Source organism: Physcomitrium patens, chromosome 3 (assembly GCF_059467195.1).
Source record: "Physcomitrium patens ecotype Gransden chromosome 3, ASM5946719v1, whole genome shotgun sequence".
In the NCBI taxonomy this organism is placed as follows: domain Eukaryota; kingdom Viridiplantae; phylum Streptophyta; class Bryopsida; order Funariales; family Funariaceae; genus Physcomitrium; species Physcomitrium patens.
The window spans coordinates 17,636,520-17,648,464 of record NC_143412.1 but is presented as its reverse complement, the minus strand read 5'-3'; the positions used below and the strand labels follow the sequence as shown (position 1 = coordinate 17,648,464).

General features: G+C 38.4%; 2 protein-coding genes and 1 long non-coding RNA gene across 3 annotated transcripts; 1 reads left to right on the top strand and 2 right to left on the bottom strand.

The window, feature by feature from the left end:
• Nucleotides 1–4,248: 4,248 nt before the first annotated feature.
• LOC112280303 (glycosyltransferase family 92 protein RCOM_0530710) lies at nt 4,249–7,589 on the top strand. Its single transcript, XM_090249063.1, has 2 exons — nt 4,249–5,379; nt 5,560–7,589. Exons 1-2 carry the CDS (start codon nt 5,184–5,186, stop codon nt 7,314–7,316), a joined length of 1,953 nt encoding a protein of 650 aa, XP_090105189.1. The 5' UTR covers nt 4,249–5,183; the 3' UTR covers nt 7,317–7,589.
• On the bottom strand, nt 7,436–9,900 carry LOC149989538 (uncharacterized). Its single transcript, XR_016502200.1, has 3 exons — nt 9,842–9,900; nt 8,608–8,903; nt 7,436–8,367 (listed from the first exon to the last, which is right to left on the bottom strand). It is a non-coding gene; the product is annotated as an uncharacterized LOC149989538 (long non-coding RNA).
• Nucleotides 9,754–11,539, bottom strand: LOC112280304 (elongation factor 1-delta 1-like). Its single transcript, XM_024515643.2, is given in 7 exon segments — nt 9,754–9,900; nt 10,022–10,183; nt 10,346–10,459; nt 10,641–10,704; nt 10,707–10,857; nt 11,072–11,185; nt 11,325–11,539. Coding segments are annotated over 7 exon segments (693 nt in total). The 5' UTR covers nt 11,411–11,539; the 3' UTR covers nt 9,754–9,898.
• Nucleotides 11,540–11,945: the final 406 nt, after the last annotated feature.

Sequence of the window (11,945 nt, the reverse complement as noted above, 5' to 3'; positions counted from 1 at the left end):
GAAGACATCTTAAGAAATTCAACACATAAAAGCATAATATTAATGTACTAATTATATATACTCAACAAAAAATTACAACACTAGTGTTCTATAATATCATTCTAATATTGTTGATATCCTCAAAGACAATGAATACACTCAACAATAAGTAAGAACAAAACTACATCAACACCTAAATGCAAAAAAGAATTTAAAAGATATTTAATCCTAATATTAGTAATAACTATAAGCTCTATTCTTGATAACAAAAAAGATTTTAAAAAACTTCATAACTCATAATTAAAGGTAAGTGGGTCCATAACCTATTGAAAAAAATGAACTTTGAAGTCATAGCATATAGCATCAGTAAGGATGCTCACAAAGAGAGTATGGAGTAAGATGTCTCTTACTTCCAACATCCATTACTTATAAGGGGTGGCTTCCGTCCTTATGGACAATTTCCATCCTTTGATGAATACATCTATTCAAAATTCTACCAAGACTATCTATTGATATCTAATCTACTATAAAAATATGTCTTTAGCACATCCTCTATATCTTTAAGATCCTTTGTTCATTCATCTATATTTTTTTCTTGGCCTTCTTACATACCAAAAGCCAACCCTTTAATTAATAACAACTTATCTAAGGTAATATCTTCTATAATGTAACTTATTTTATTTTTATTTTTATTTATTTTTTATTGAATCAAATTTATATTCATTATAAGAATTTTAATTTTTTTATATTATTGTATATCTTAAATTATTATAAAATATTTTAAAATATACTTTTTTATAATTTTTATATAATATCAAAAAATAATAATAAATAGATTTATTAAATGTCTTGTATAGACATTCCTATCTTAAATCAAAAAAAATATTGCATATGAAAAACAACAATCTGTTCTTTTAAATTCATATCAATGATAACTTTGAGCTATAAATTCAACAACCATACTTCACAATGTTTTTCTTGATGAATTATATTCAAGCACATCAAGTAATCCTTTACTTTTAAATATTAAAAATAGCCTTTATAATGACTTTAGTAAATTTTTATTTTGAAGACAGTATTTTTATTGCAAATAATATTTATATATTCTAAAAATTCAAGCATGATATTAGATACAATAAAAATATAATAGATACAATAAAACTTTAAAGCTTATTTTATGGTGGCTACAAAAATAAAAAGTTATTAAAACTTTTTTTTAATTTTATAATACTTCTTCTAAAACAAAACAAAAAAAAAAAAAAAAAAAAAAAAAAAAAATTGTCATCAATCTTGTGGGCTTCTTCAATCTCTACCTAAGTCATTTATTTCAATAGACTTTAATATAGATCTTTTAATTACACATTCTTATAATTTTATTTTTATAATAGAAGATTGATTAATCAAAATGGCGTATTTTGTATCTTAAATAAAAAAATATCATCAATAAATATTTTTTATAAATAATATTCATTAATATTATAGAATTTTAATTAATACTATATTTGATTAATGACTCTAATTTAAATCAAGATTTTAAAATGCAGGTTAAAATTTATTTTTATCTTTACTTATTTTTAAAACCTACAGATTTTATTTATACATCTAATCAATGTAAAAAATTTAATGTATTAAAGTCATAATAATTCATAATAATTATTTCTATTATTTTTAAAATTAATTTAAAATCCTAATTCAATATCTTTAAGTGTTTTTATTGTTTTCTTACTAAATATTGGTGTTTATTGCATCTACTTTTATATGTGGGCCAAATTTCAAGTAATATTGTATTATTATTTTTTTAAATATGATATTATATCTACTGAGTTATGGAGCCATTTTGAGTCTTAGAGTAGAACTTATAGGAGAATATGACTTAGTAGAAGATAACTTAGCACTACAAAATTATATTGGTTTCACTGTTTTTCTATGACTTTGTAGATGCTGTGATTTAATAGGAGATAACTTAGTAGAGATAATATATAATATCACTTTCTCTTCTAGCAAATTTTTTTGGAAAGAACTATGATAATTACTCTCTATACATTACCAAATAACAAAAATATTGAAAATTATAAATATGTATTAATAATATTGTTTGTTAATTAATTTTTATTAAATGAAAAGATAAGTTAATTCAACTAATAATTGTAGTTGCAAATTTTTGGTGTTGATAGACTCAATTCAAAAACTTAGACTAAGTATAAGTTTTTAACACGTTTTAAACAACCAACATTATAAATATTAAGTTCTAAACTATTTGAAAGCTCAAGAAACTTTTTGAAGATTTTTATACTAAATTTTGATTTATTGGAAGGCTATATTTAATTGACAAATAAAAATCAACAAATATTAATTTTTACTGAACATAAAACATTTATCAACTTTTAATGCAAATTAATTTTTACACTATGTTATTTTTTTACTGTAATAATACAGCATGTGACATGTATCTTCTCTATGTAAACTTTCCCTATTTATTTCAAATTTCACAACAGAGTAAAACAAAATAGACTTACTTTCTTCCATGGAATCTTCGCATTCATTGTTTTAGTCACATGTCCACAATACATCACAATTGACTATTTATGAGGAAATAATGCTAAGCTTTCTTGTGCTTCCTTACAATGGGTGCAAAAGTCTTCAATGATTTAAGAGAGTTGACTTTGACAACAAGTCCAGAGTGAATTATAGGTGAGTTTGATCATGTGTTGTGAACCCTTTGGTTTGACTAATTGTAAGCCAATGCACATACTCTAAGTAATGTTTGTTGTCAAAGCTATGGGCTAATGGGTCAAACAGAATCAGAATCAACAGATAAAGTGTATGGGATGGGACCAAGACAATGCCAACATGGGAACATAGGGGTGTCCTCCATTCACTATTCCCCACAAAAAGGCACAAGGCATGACCTGACATTCTCAAGTAGTCAACAATGTCAATCCTGCTAAGGCCCATGATAAGTTGATACAAAATAATAATAAAATAAAAAAAATAAATTTTAAAAAAAATAAAAGTTATATCTTTGGACCCCTACAATGTCCTAGAACACTAGAGAATATTGTAAGTCAAATAGCCTCTTGTTGTTAATCCCATGAGATACCATGAGTTTTAAAAAGAAGTCAAGGGTTGATGTGGCTAATGTTGGAGTATTGTTCTCAATTACAAATGGAACATATTTGAATTCATGGGGTGCTTGTGTTTACACAAGAATGTTTGTTGACTTGATCAATATTGAGAGTTGTTGATGAAGAAGTTCTCTCAACTTTTCACTATCATAATAATTCTAAGCACAAACTTGTGGGCTAATCTGTTAAATTATCGTGGATAGTGAGATTACCAAAAGTAATTGGAAGGTGAAATAGAATAATGCCATTGTTGAGCCATGGATAAAACAAAACAAAAAATAGAGTTCTACATATTATCCTGAACAATGAAGTCAAAGGTTTTTGGCAGTATATAAAGGTTGTTTACATTTGATGGTGTTGTTAATGTAGGCTGCATTGTTGATTTTTTAAAAATATAAGGATTCTTTGAGATGTCAGATATGTTTTGTTAGTTTGGTTTAGTAAAAAAACACAAATAAAACTCTTTTGGTTTTATACAATATTATTCTAAATTATCATATATCTCAGTTTTAAAAACATAAAATATTATCAGTATATATATATATATATATATATATGTGTGTGTGTGTGTGTGTATTGTGTTTTAAGTTAGAGCTATTTCAAAATCTCTCAGAGTATACAATGAACACATTCTCTAACAAGCATAATAATAAAAATAAATAAATAAAAATAAATAAAAACCCAAAACTGGACTAACTTACATCTATTTGTTAAAAATGAATTGTTGTTTCTGTGATTATTTTATTTAAATATTTTTATTATATAAATACACTCATTTTGAATCTTAGTATGTTATGTTATATTATTTATTCTCTACCTTTTGAAAGATTCGATTGAAAAATATTTTTTCACATTTATGTGAGGCTTCTGTTGGCACAAGAGGCGTGTGGTCTTCATTCGGTGTCATTACAAAGCAACAAAAGTTCCAAATGCTTTAAAAGAGGATCAAATATTTGGGACACAGGCTGGGCCCTCATTACCGGGGACTGGCCGGGCCGGGGCAGGCCGAAACAGGACAGGGGGGCTGAGGCGCTGGCCTAGCGAGCAGCATCGCGCCAGTAGGCACCCGGGCGACGGCGTGCCAGTTGATCGATCGCTGACGAAGCAAATGTCACGCACTCGCGACTCCCAGGAGGGGCTTCCGCAAAGAATCAGCACTTGTAGTGGCTGCTGCTGCGAACGCCGGGGCCCACGGCGGATACCTCCAGGTGCGCAATCATCGAAGTTTATTTTGGGTTGGAACACAGTGCAACGACCGTGTCAAGCACCCACGTCTCCCTGAAGATGTGGCTCCGCGATCGTCTTGCAGCTCCAGCTTCGCACTCTCGTGGCACCCATCCGTGAAGTGGAAGCGCATTAGGCATTTTTTTTTAAGTTCTTTGATGTTTCTAATGGTGGAGTTAACGGTCGGTGGGTGAGTGCTCCTGCAACGACTCACGTATTGTCGTGATTGTGTGGTCTTTGCGGCTTGTGGTTTGCACGTCGGGCACGGCCGAAGAGTTGTTGAGGATTCTACCGTTGTTTCACTGGAAATTGTGCTGTACTCTCTAGGGTCGTTGATCAGAAATTTGTTGTGTCATGGATTTCCGAAGTGGGGCGTCTTGCTGGATGGCTTTGGGTTTTTCTAGTGTGAGGAGAGCTAGTCGCGGTTGACGGGAGCAGCCCGCTGGAGGATTTGCGGAGCTGTTTATTGATATTTCGACGGTCTTGGAAGCTGGGTTTGATGGTGACGCGTCTAGTTTCAGGAATAGCTATCTTGTCAAAGGCTTTGTAAATGGCTCACAGATGTGTGAATGTTTGAGCTGCAGTGGCGAACATTCAGAAAGAGGTTTTAGCTCCAATACATAACTCTCTCACCGATTTAAGGTTTTTGATCGTTTGGTTCCAATGAAAGCCCTTCAGAGTCTTCAGGTGTACAAAGACAACTTTCCATTTGTGACAGCCGATTCATTTACATTGTTCCACAACTCCTGCACTTTTTCGATATGAAAGCTGCTGAGGATTGCATAATATAGGCGGGGTTTCGATTGAAGTTGAAGGCACTTTGAAACAAGTGACGTATTGGCAAAGAATTTGAGCATGCGGTTAATACAGATGCAGGGTGGGATGGCACACAGCGTGTTCAGTTTGCATGTAACAGATTTAGAAAGCAAGTCAATGAACAAGCGCCATGTCGACAAGTTTCGGCGGCGTGTCTGGTTATGGAGAGTTTGCTTTGGCTTCAATCTCCTTGCTATTACAGCTTCAGTTGCTGTCTTGGGATTACCTGCCCAGTGTAAGCTCCTTTCCTCCTTACCCTCATTCATCGAACGCACTTTCATGCACACAAATGCAAGACAATGACAAGCAAAGGCGTGGTTAGTTCAAGCAGCTTCGTATTAGCCAGCATTTGCACCGAAGTTCAGTTATGTGGGCGAGGGAACAATAAACTAACACTCATCATGGCTTCTCTCAGTTGACGCAGTTTCACTGTCAAGCAAATTTGTGCTAAGTACTTCCACGAGCAAAATCCCTACGTACTTGCAGCGAGAATCGAGCAGTCTAATCACGAGCCACAAAACGCATATTGAGGATGTTGTTAGCTTTCACTCCGACATCTTAATTCTGATTCGAGTATTTTCAAGCTCAGCATTCCCAACCAAAGACAGGCTAGAGTGTCATTTTGGGAATGACACACACGGCGCTTACCGCAAGGTCACGGCCTTGAAACTCTACGCCGATCGAGCCGCAGTGTTATGCGGTGCACCTCCGGAGAGTCTCGAGTGGGATGGGAGCTCGGTTCTTATCGAGATCGATTCTGAGATTGAAATTCGTCGAAAAGGGAAGGCCGCTCCTGACAGCCAGCAGGCTTTGCAGTGGAACTCGAGCAAGGTGGTGTATGAAGTCTTTCCAACGGAGGAGGATGTTGTAGTTTTTGTGCATGGGATTAATCATACTCGTGGAGCTCATCAGCCGGACATGTCCCAGCACGAGCGGCTCCAGCAGTTTCAGTGTGTGTACGGAGACTACTTCGAAACATCTGTTACTGCGCAATCGCAAGAGATTTTCCGGTGCGGTCACCCATCGGCGCATTTGATCACAACCTTGATTGGGAAGAAGCTAACGATTAGGTATGAAGGTACAGTTCTTCCTTCAGTTGCTTATTACGGATCTAAGCAAAATATGAAGCCAGCGGATGTTCCACTCACATTGGAACAGCGGACAGTCCGTTCAATAAACAGGAAGGTTTTGGCGCCAAGGGCGGATTCGCAGACACTGCCTAATCCGAGGAAATATCATATTTGTTCCTGCACGATGATCTACAATGGTGCAAAGTTTCTGAAAGAGTGGGTGTATTATAACAGCCATCTCGGAGTGGAGAAATTTATTATTTACGATAACGGCAGTGAGGACAACTTAGACGAGGTCATCGAAAGCTTGAGCAGCTTCAACGTCACGAAGCAGTCATGGCCGTGGATGAAAACACAGGAGGCCGGATTTTCCCATTGCAGCCTGCTGGCGCTGCCCGAATGCACATGGGTGCTATTCACTGACATTGACGAATATCTTTTCCCGAGCAGGCGCTTCTTGTCGGAGGGAAATAAATCTATAGTAGCCATACCTGAAGCTGCTGAACAACCGGCACCAACGCCAAGCTCTGATGAAACTCAAACCTCGAACTCGTCGATTCTTTCCCGGTTTATCGAGGAATCAGTTGCGGATCATGATTCGGAGACTAACGGCACAGTGGGTCAAATCTCCACTTTCTGTGTTAATTTTGGGCCGTCGAGCTTGACAGTTTCTCCCCCTCAGGGCGTCACGCAGGGATATACTTGCCGCCTTAAGAAGCCGGAGCGGCACAAGTCCATAGTGTTGTTGAGTGCAATCGACAAAACGCTAACAAATGTGATCCATCATTTTACCCTAAAGCCTGGCTATGGTCAGAAGCTCATTCGGCCCGGGACAGCGGTGATTAACCACTATAAATATCAAGCTTGGAACGAGTTCAAGTTGAAGTTTCATCGCCGCGCAGCAACCTATGTGCCGGACTGGACGGAGGACCGGGGTTTAACTTCAAGAGACAGGGTTCCAGACCTCGGGACGAAGGCCATTAAACCTGCGGACTGGGAGACGCGGTACTGCGAAACACAAGACTATGCTCTGCGAAATTACACGCAGCGAGTGCTCGGTTTTCACGACAGCAATGGGAAATTGCATCTTCCATGGGAATAACCATTTTGACTGTAAGAAATGGAAGCCTAGATTGGAGTTAACACCAACATTGTGACTGTAAGATTGATTACGCAACTCGTAGCTTTTGAAAAAACTTAAACTCTTGTTAGAGTAGAAAATACCTTACGAACAACCCTAGTGTAAGAAATTTATTTCAGGGATACCAAAATGGCAGGCCCAAGCGGATTGTACAAAGATTTTGAATTTGGTGACAGTGGACATGTCCTTGAATAAGATCTGAACGAGCACATTGAGCCGTTGACTTCTTCCAAACACTCCTCTAAATGGTATCTGATTTTGCTTTCTACACGAACTAATGTAAAGAGGCATTCATTCTCTATTTGTGGTGATAGGTGACTTGTTGCCAACGCATAAGTCATTTGTGCACTCATGGTGACATTTCAATGAGCCATAATCTCCCAGTTTACAAACTCTGAAGTTGTTCAGCGAAATGGTATCATTTGACGCTGAAGCATCCATGTTGCTTTCCCTCTTGAAACACCGCATCATGTGGAACCTCTTTAATAACCCTATTTCTACAATTACAAAGGTGTAATGGAATACGTCAAGGTTTTTCTTCAATGCTCCCATGCACTAATTATTCTTGGGACTAACATTTGAGATGAATCTGCCGGTCGTTGTTCCTCCATCGTAAAGGCATGTAGTACAGCTTGAGAAAGATTTGCCACATCAGTTGGGAACATTGAACCCTTAGCAAGATATTCATCGATTTGTGTGGGAGTTGTCGATTGCTGTAAGCACAACATGACCTGAACCGAGCGACAGCACGAACTTCGACACCTAGACCAAATGAAATTGCGAATTGAGGTTCTCAAGCACATCGCTTTGAGCATCAGTACGCAATCCGTCTTGTACGTACAGAAAAAACATCACTAAACCCCGGTTTGATAATTCTCGACTGCATCGAATACGAACAAATCAAGTTATTTTACTGGGTCCCACTTCATCACTCTCCAGATGGTTGCGCTCGACTGTGTCAAGGCCTTGGATTTTGTCGAAATGTGGAAGCTGTGCTGTAAAGATTGGAACCCTGGACTTCGAATCAACGACACCGAAACTCAGATCCACCCCGAGAATATTTCAACATGAAGTAAAGATTCTCATGAAAGGGTCTTCTAACAAAAGTGATACACCTGGAAGTATGAGACACAGTTCGAAGCACTAGGTGGCAAGCCCAAAGTTCTTTCAGAAGGTGATGGTTGTTACTACCTAAAGCAAGAATTCGGATTGCCCAACCTGCGATACCCCGCAAGTAAGAGACCCGCAGTACCTTACTGGTTGATTGGCTGTCTGCCACCATTTTTCGCCACAAAATATAGTATGACTCGGCCCAACGGGATATGCAGAGCACTTCTTGCCCACGCAGTTCGAGCGATTCAGATATTTTTAGAACGTCTGTGAGTTCTGCAGCCAGAAACCAGGCCATTTTGCTGTAAAAAAAAAAACGTTTCTAGCATGATATAAAAACCGTATAATCACTATGAATAGTAGCACTGAGGATCTTCAACGTCTTCTTCAGGAATTCTCTATGACCGGACCAAGCTGCAACAGTTGCTAGTGTCCCGCCTGTAAAATAAGCAAACATAGAACTGAAACTGTTCAATGTAATGACGGTACATAATCAATGAAATGCTCTTCAGTATCGGTGCGGGCAAATGAATCAACCATATGAAACAGAACCTTACGAAAGAGCCTGTGAATGCCTGCGCATGTAGTGGAGCGATTGCGTTGGATAACAACCGCATGGATGATTTTCCACAAGACGGCATGCTTCCACAAGTAAAAGTCTGTTCTGAGGATGATTTGCCGCTGCGCTCAAACCCGTGGGTATTACTGTTTTACTCTATTTACTATTTCACACCGAGGATTGCTTTTACACTAATAGATACACCTGCTGATACCAAGGCCAGCAGGCACGCTGAAGGGTTTCAGGTCAGACCGAATGGTTTTCTTGAACGGATGTCTATTATAAGCATTCATCCACAACACTGGAAACGAGTTGGGGTTCAATTTTGAGAGTTGTTACTTCCTGGTAGTGGTGCGAGGTATGTCCGTTACGATAACAGCTTACGGGTAATTCTGCATAGATAAACGTAAGCAAGAAACTAGTTTACGTAGCATAAACACCAAAAGAGTTAACTGCTACGTCGTTCAATATGCAGCTACCATGACTGGTTTCATTCTTGAACGCTGACTTGAGACGGCATGGAAGTATCACTAGTCCATTTGCCGTACGAAGGGACAAGCTCTCTCTCATGGCAGCAAGCATTGAAGGATTCTACACTTTGCATGTTTTGTGGGCTATGAGGTGTGTTCAAACTTAGTTCAAGAAAAATGCACTGCTGGACACCAAAACACACACGCCATTGTATCTTGACAGTCCAGAAAGGATGTCAAGACGTTACCAGTCTAGACGATCTGTAAATAACACGTAATTTATAGATAATTTTTTGGAACATATAGCATGAGAAAGTTGAACCAACGGGCTAATAAAAAAGACTCACATCATATTGCTGAGCATCCCTGAAGCCAGTTCGCACACAAACCGCGAGTACGAGATCCTCTGCACAATTCAATTAAATTACAGTAAGAATCAAACAAAGGAGTTACATGAGGATTAAAACTCAAATCTGAAAATATCTTGCAATGTAGTAGTGATAAATCAACAATGTCTTGTTACTTACAGATTTTGTTGAATGCGACAATGTCGCAGGACTGGATGTACTCGTTGTTAGGTTCTGAAGTCAGATAATCTTCGATCAAGTTGTCGATACTTACCAAGTCGTCGACAATGGTCATCATAATCGACAACTTCTTAATTCCGGCGACCACAGTCACGAGCTTGGCTGCACCCAAACAGAAAAAAGATCCAAGTGATGAGGATTCCTCGCATGAATGTAGGATTGTAGTGATGGCTATTAGTTGTAAGGTGAAGTGACAAAGTTCTGCATATCACTCCCGCCCCAGAGAATTTTCCCTCAAAAACAAAGAAGCTAGTCAACACTTACAAGCACCCCAGTGAAGTCCCTCCATTTGAACGGCACGGACACACTCCTCCAACTTCACCATATCCGTTTCATCATCCCATGGCTTCACGTCCATAACAATAGATGACTTTCCAACTGCCGAACACCAAAACCACCATGGGTCGAATCGAATTATTTGAATCGAACTTGGAAATGAAATCAAACAAGAAACCCACCTTACCACAGATCAAATTATTTTTTGAAAGATCCAGACAGTGGATAATGAAACTCGATCGCGATGTCGTCATTACAGTTGTGGTAGAACAGTTGTACTTACCAACTTTGGGCTTCGCACCCTTAGCCTTCTTTGCAGCCTCCTCACGCGCAGCATTGGCGGCAGCCCCTCCTCGGTTTCGTCACCGAACAGATCGAGGTCATCATCGTCTCCCTCTGCAGTAGGGGCAGAGACCTCCTCCACGGGTGAAGCAACTGCAGCGGCAGTAGCGGGTGCAGCGCCGCTCTCAATTTGTACTCCTACACCTGGCGCAGAAAGCCTGTATGCAATCAAAATCCCACTCAGAGTCATGTATTAGAGATTCATTCCATTATCCATGAGAAAACTTTATTGTAGCTTTAACACTCATAACTGAAACCAAAAATACTGAAGTAAAGAGATGTAGACTCGTCTCGACCTACAAATCCAAGTAATTTCTTTCTCGGAAAAAGAAAAAAGAAAACAAAACAGAGGAAGACGCGTGAGATACGTACTGAGGTCCAGCTAGAGCCGTGATGTGCTTGAACCATCTCGAAGCATTCGTATACTCCGCGGGCACGTTCGCCAAAGCACCGTAGACGGCGAGGTCATCCCTGGATGCTTGATATCTACACATCAACCAAAACGATCAACATGATCCAGACTACGATTGTTCTACAACCCGCCCGCATTAACACATGTCAACAAACTAACACCAACGCAAACAAATAAAATCCCCGCGTGAAATACCACATTGAGAGCACTAACCCAGAGATGTAGCTACGAGTCGAAAGGTACTGATCGAGCTTCTTCAGTCCCTCTTGGGAAGACACATTCTCAAAAGAGACACCCATGTTTGCGAGCGATGTTCCGACAACAAGGACAAAGCTACGAAGCGAACTTGAGGCACGAAGACAGAAACGAATGAGATTGCGATAGAGGGTGTTATGGAGCGGCTGGTCTTGTGTAGTGAAGATCAGAGCCTTCTAGGGTTTCAGAATAGATCTGATTTCCATTCACACAGCTGCAGCTGGTCAAGTTTCGAAGCCTGATAATATCTTTGAAATCTTGCAACAGAAGCTCATCCATCCAAGATGAGGAATCCAACAAAGGGCATTAGAGTGAGAGGAGAGGTTGAAGAATAAAGTTTGTAGAATAGAGAAGCCATTTGGAGCGTGGTTTAGGAGGGTGTTAAAGGAGATTGTTTGGAGAAAAAAGTTGCAAAAAAGGAAAAATAATAATTGGAGATAGTCACTTCAAAATTCATCACAAAATGAATCTGGCTTATGGAACAAGAGGAAGATGTGTTTAAATTTAGGAAAATTTATTGATGTGTGAAAAGAGAATAGATTTCACCCCATTTACTTTGCCTTCTTCATAATTAAAAAT

What these genes read in the sequence shown, in the direction of transcription:
- LOC112280303 (XM_090249063.1), top strand. Translation starts at nt 5,184, where the DNA reads ATGCGGTTAATACAGATGCAGGGTGGGATGGCACACAGCGTGTTCAGT. An exon ending in CTTGGGATTACCTGCCCAGT is followed by an intron (nt 5,380 to 5,559) that starts GTAAGCTCCTTT and finishes GGCTTCTCTCAG; the next exon opens with TTGACGCAGTTTCACTGTCA.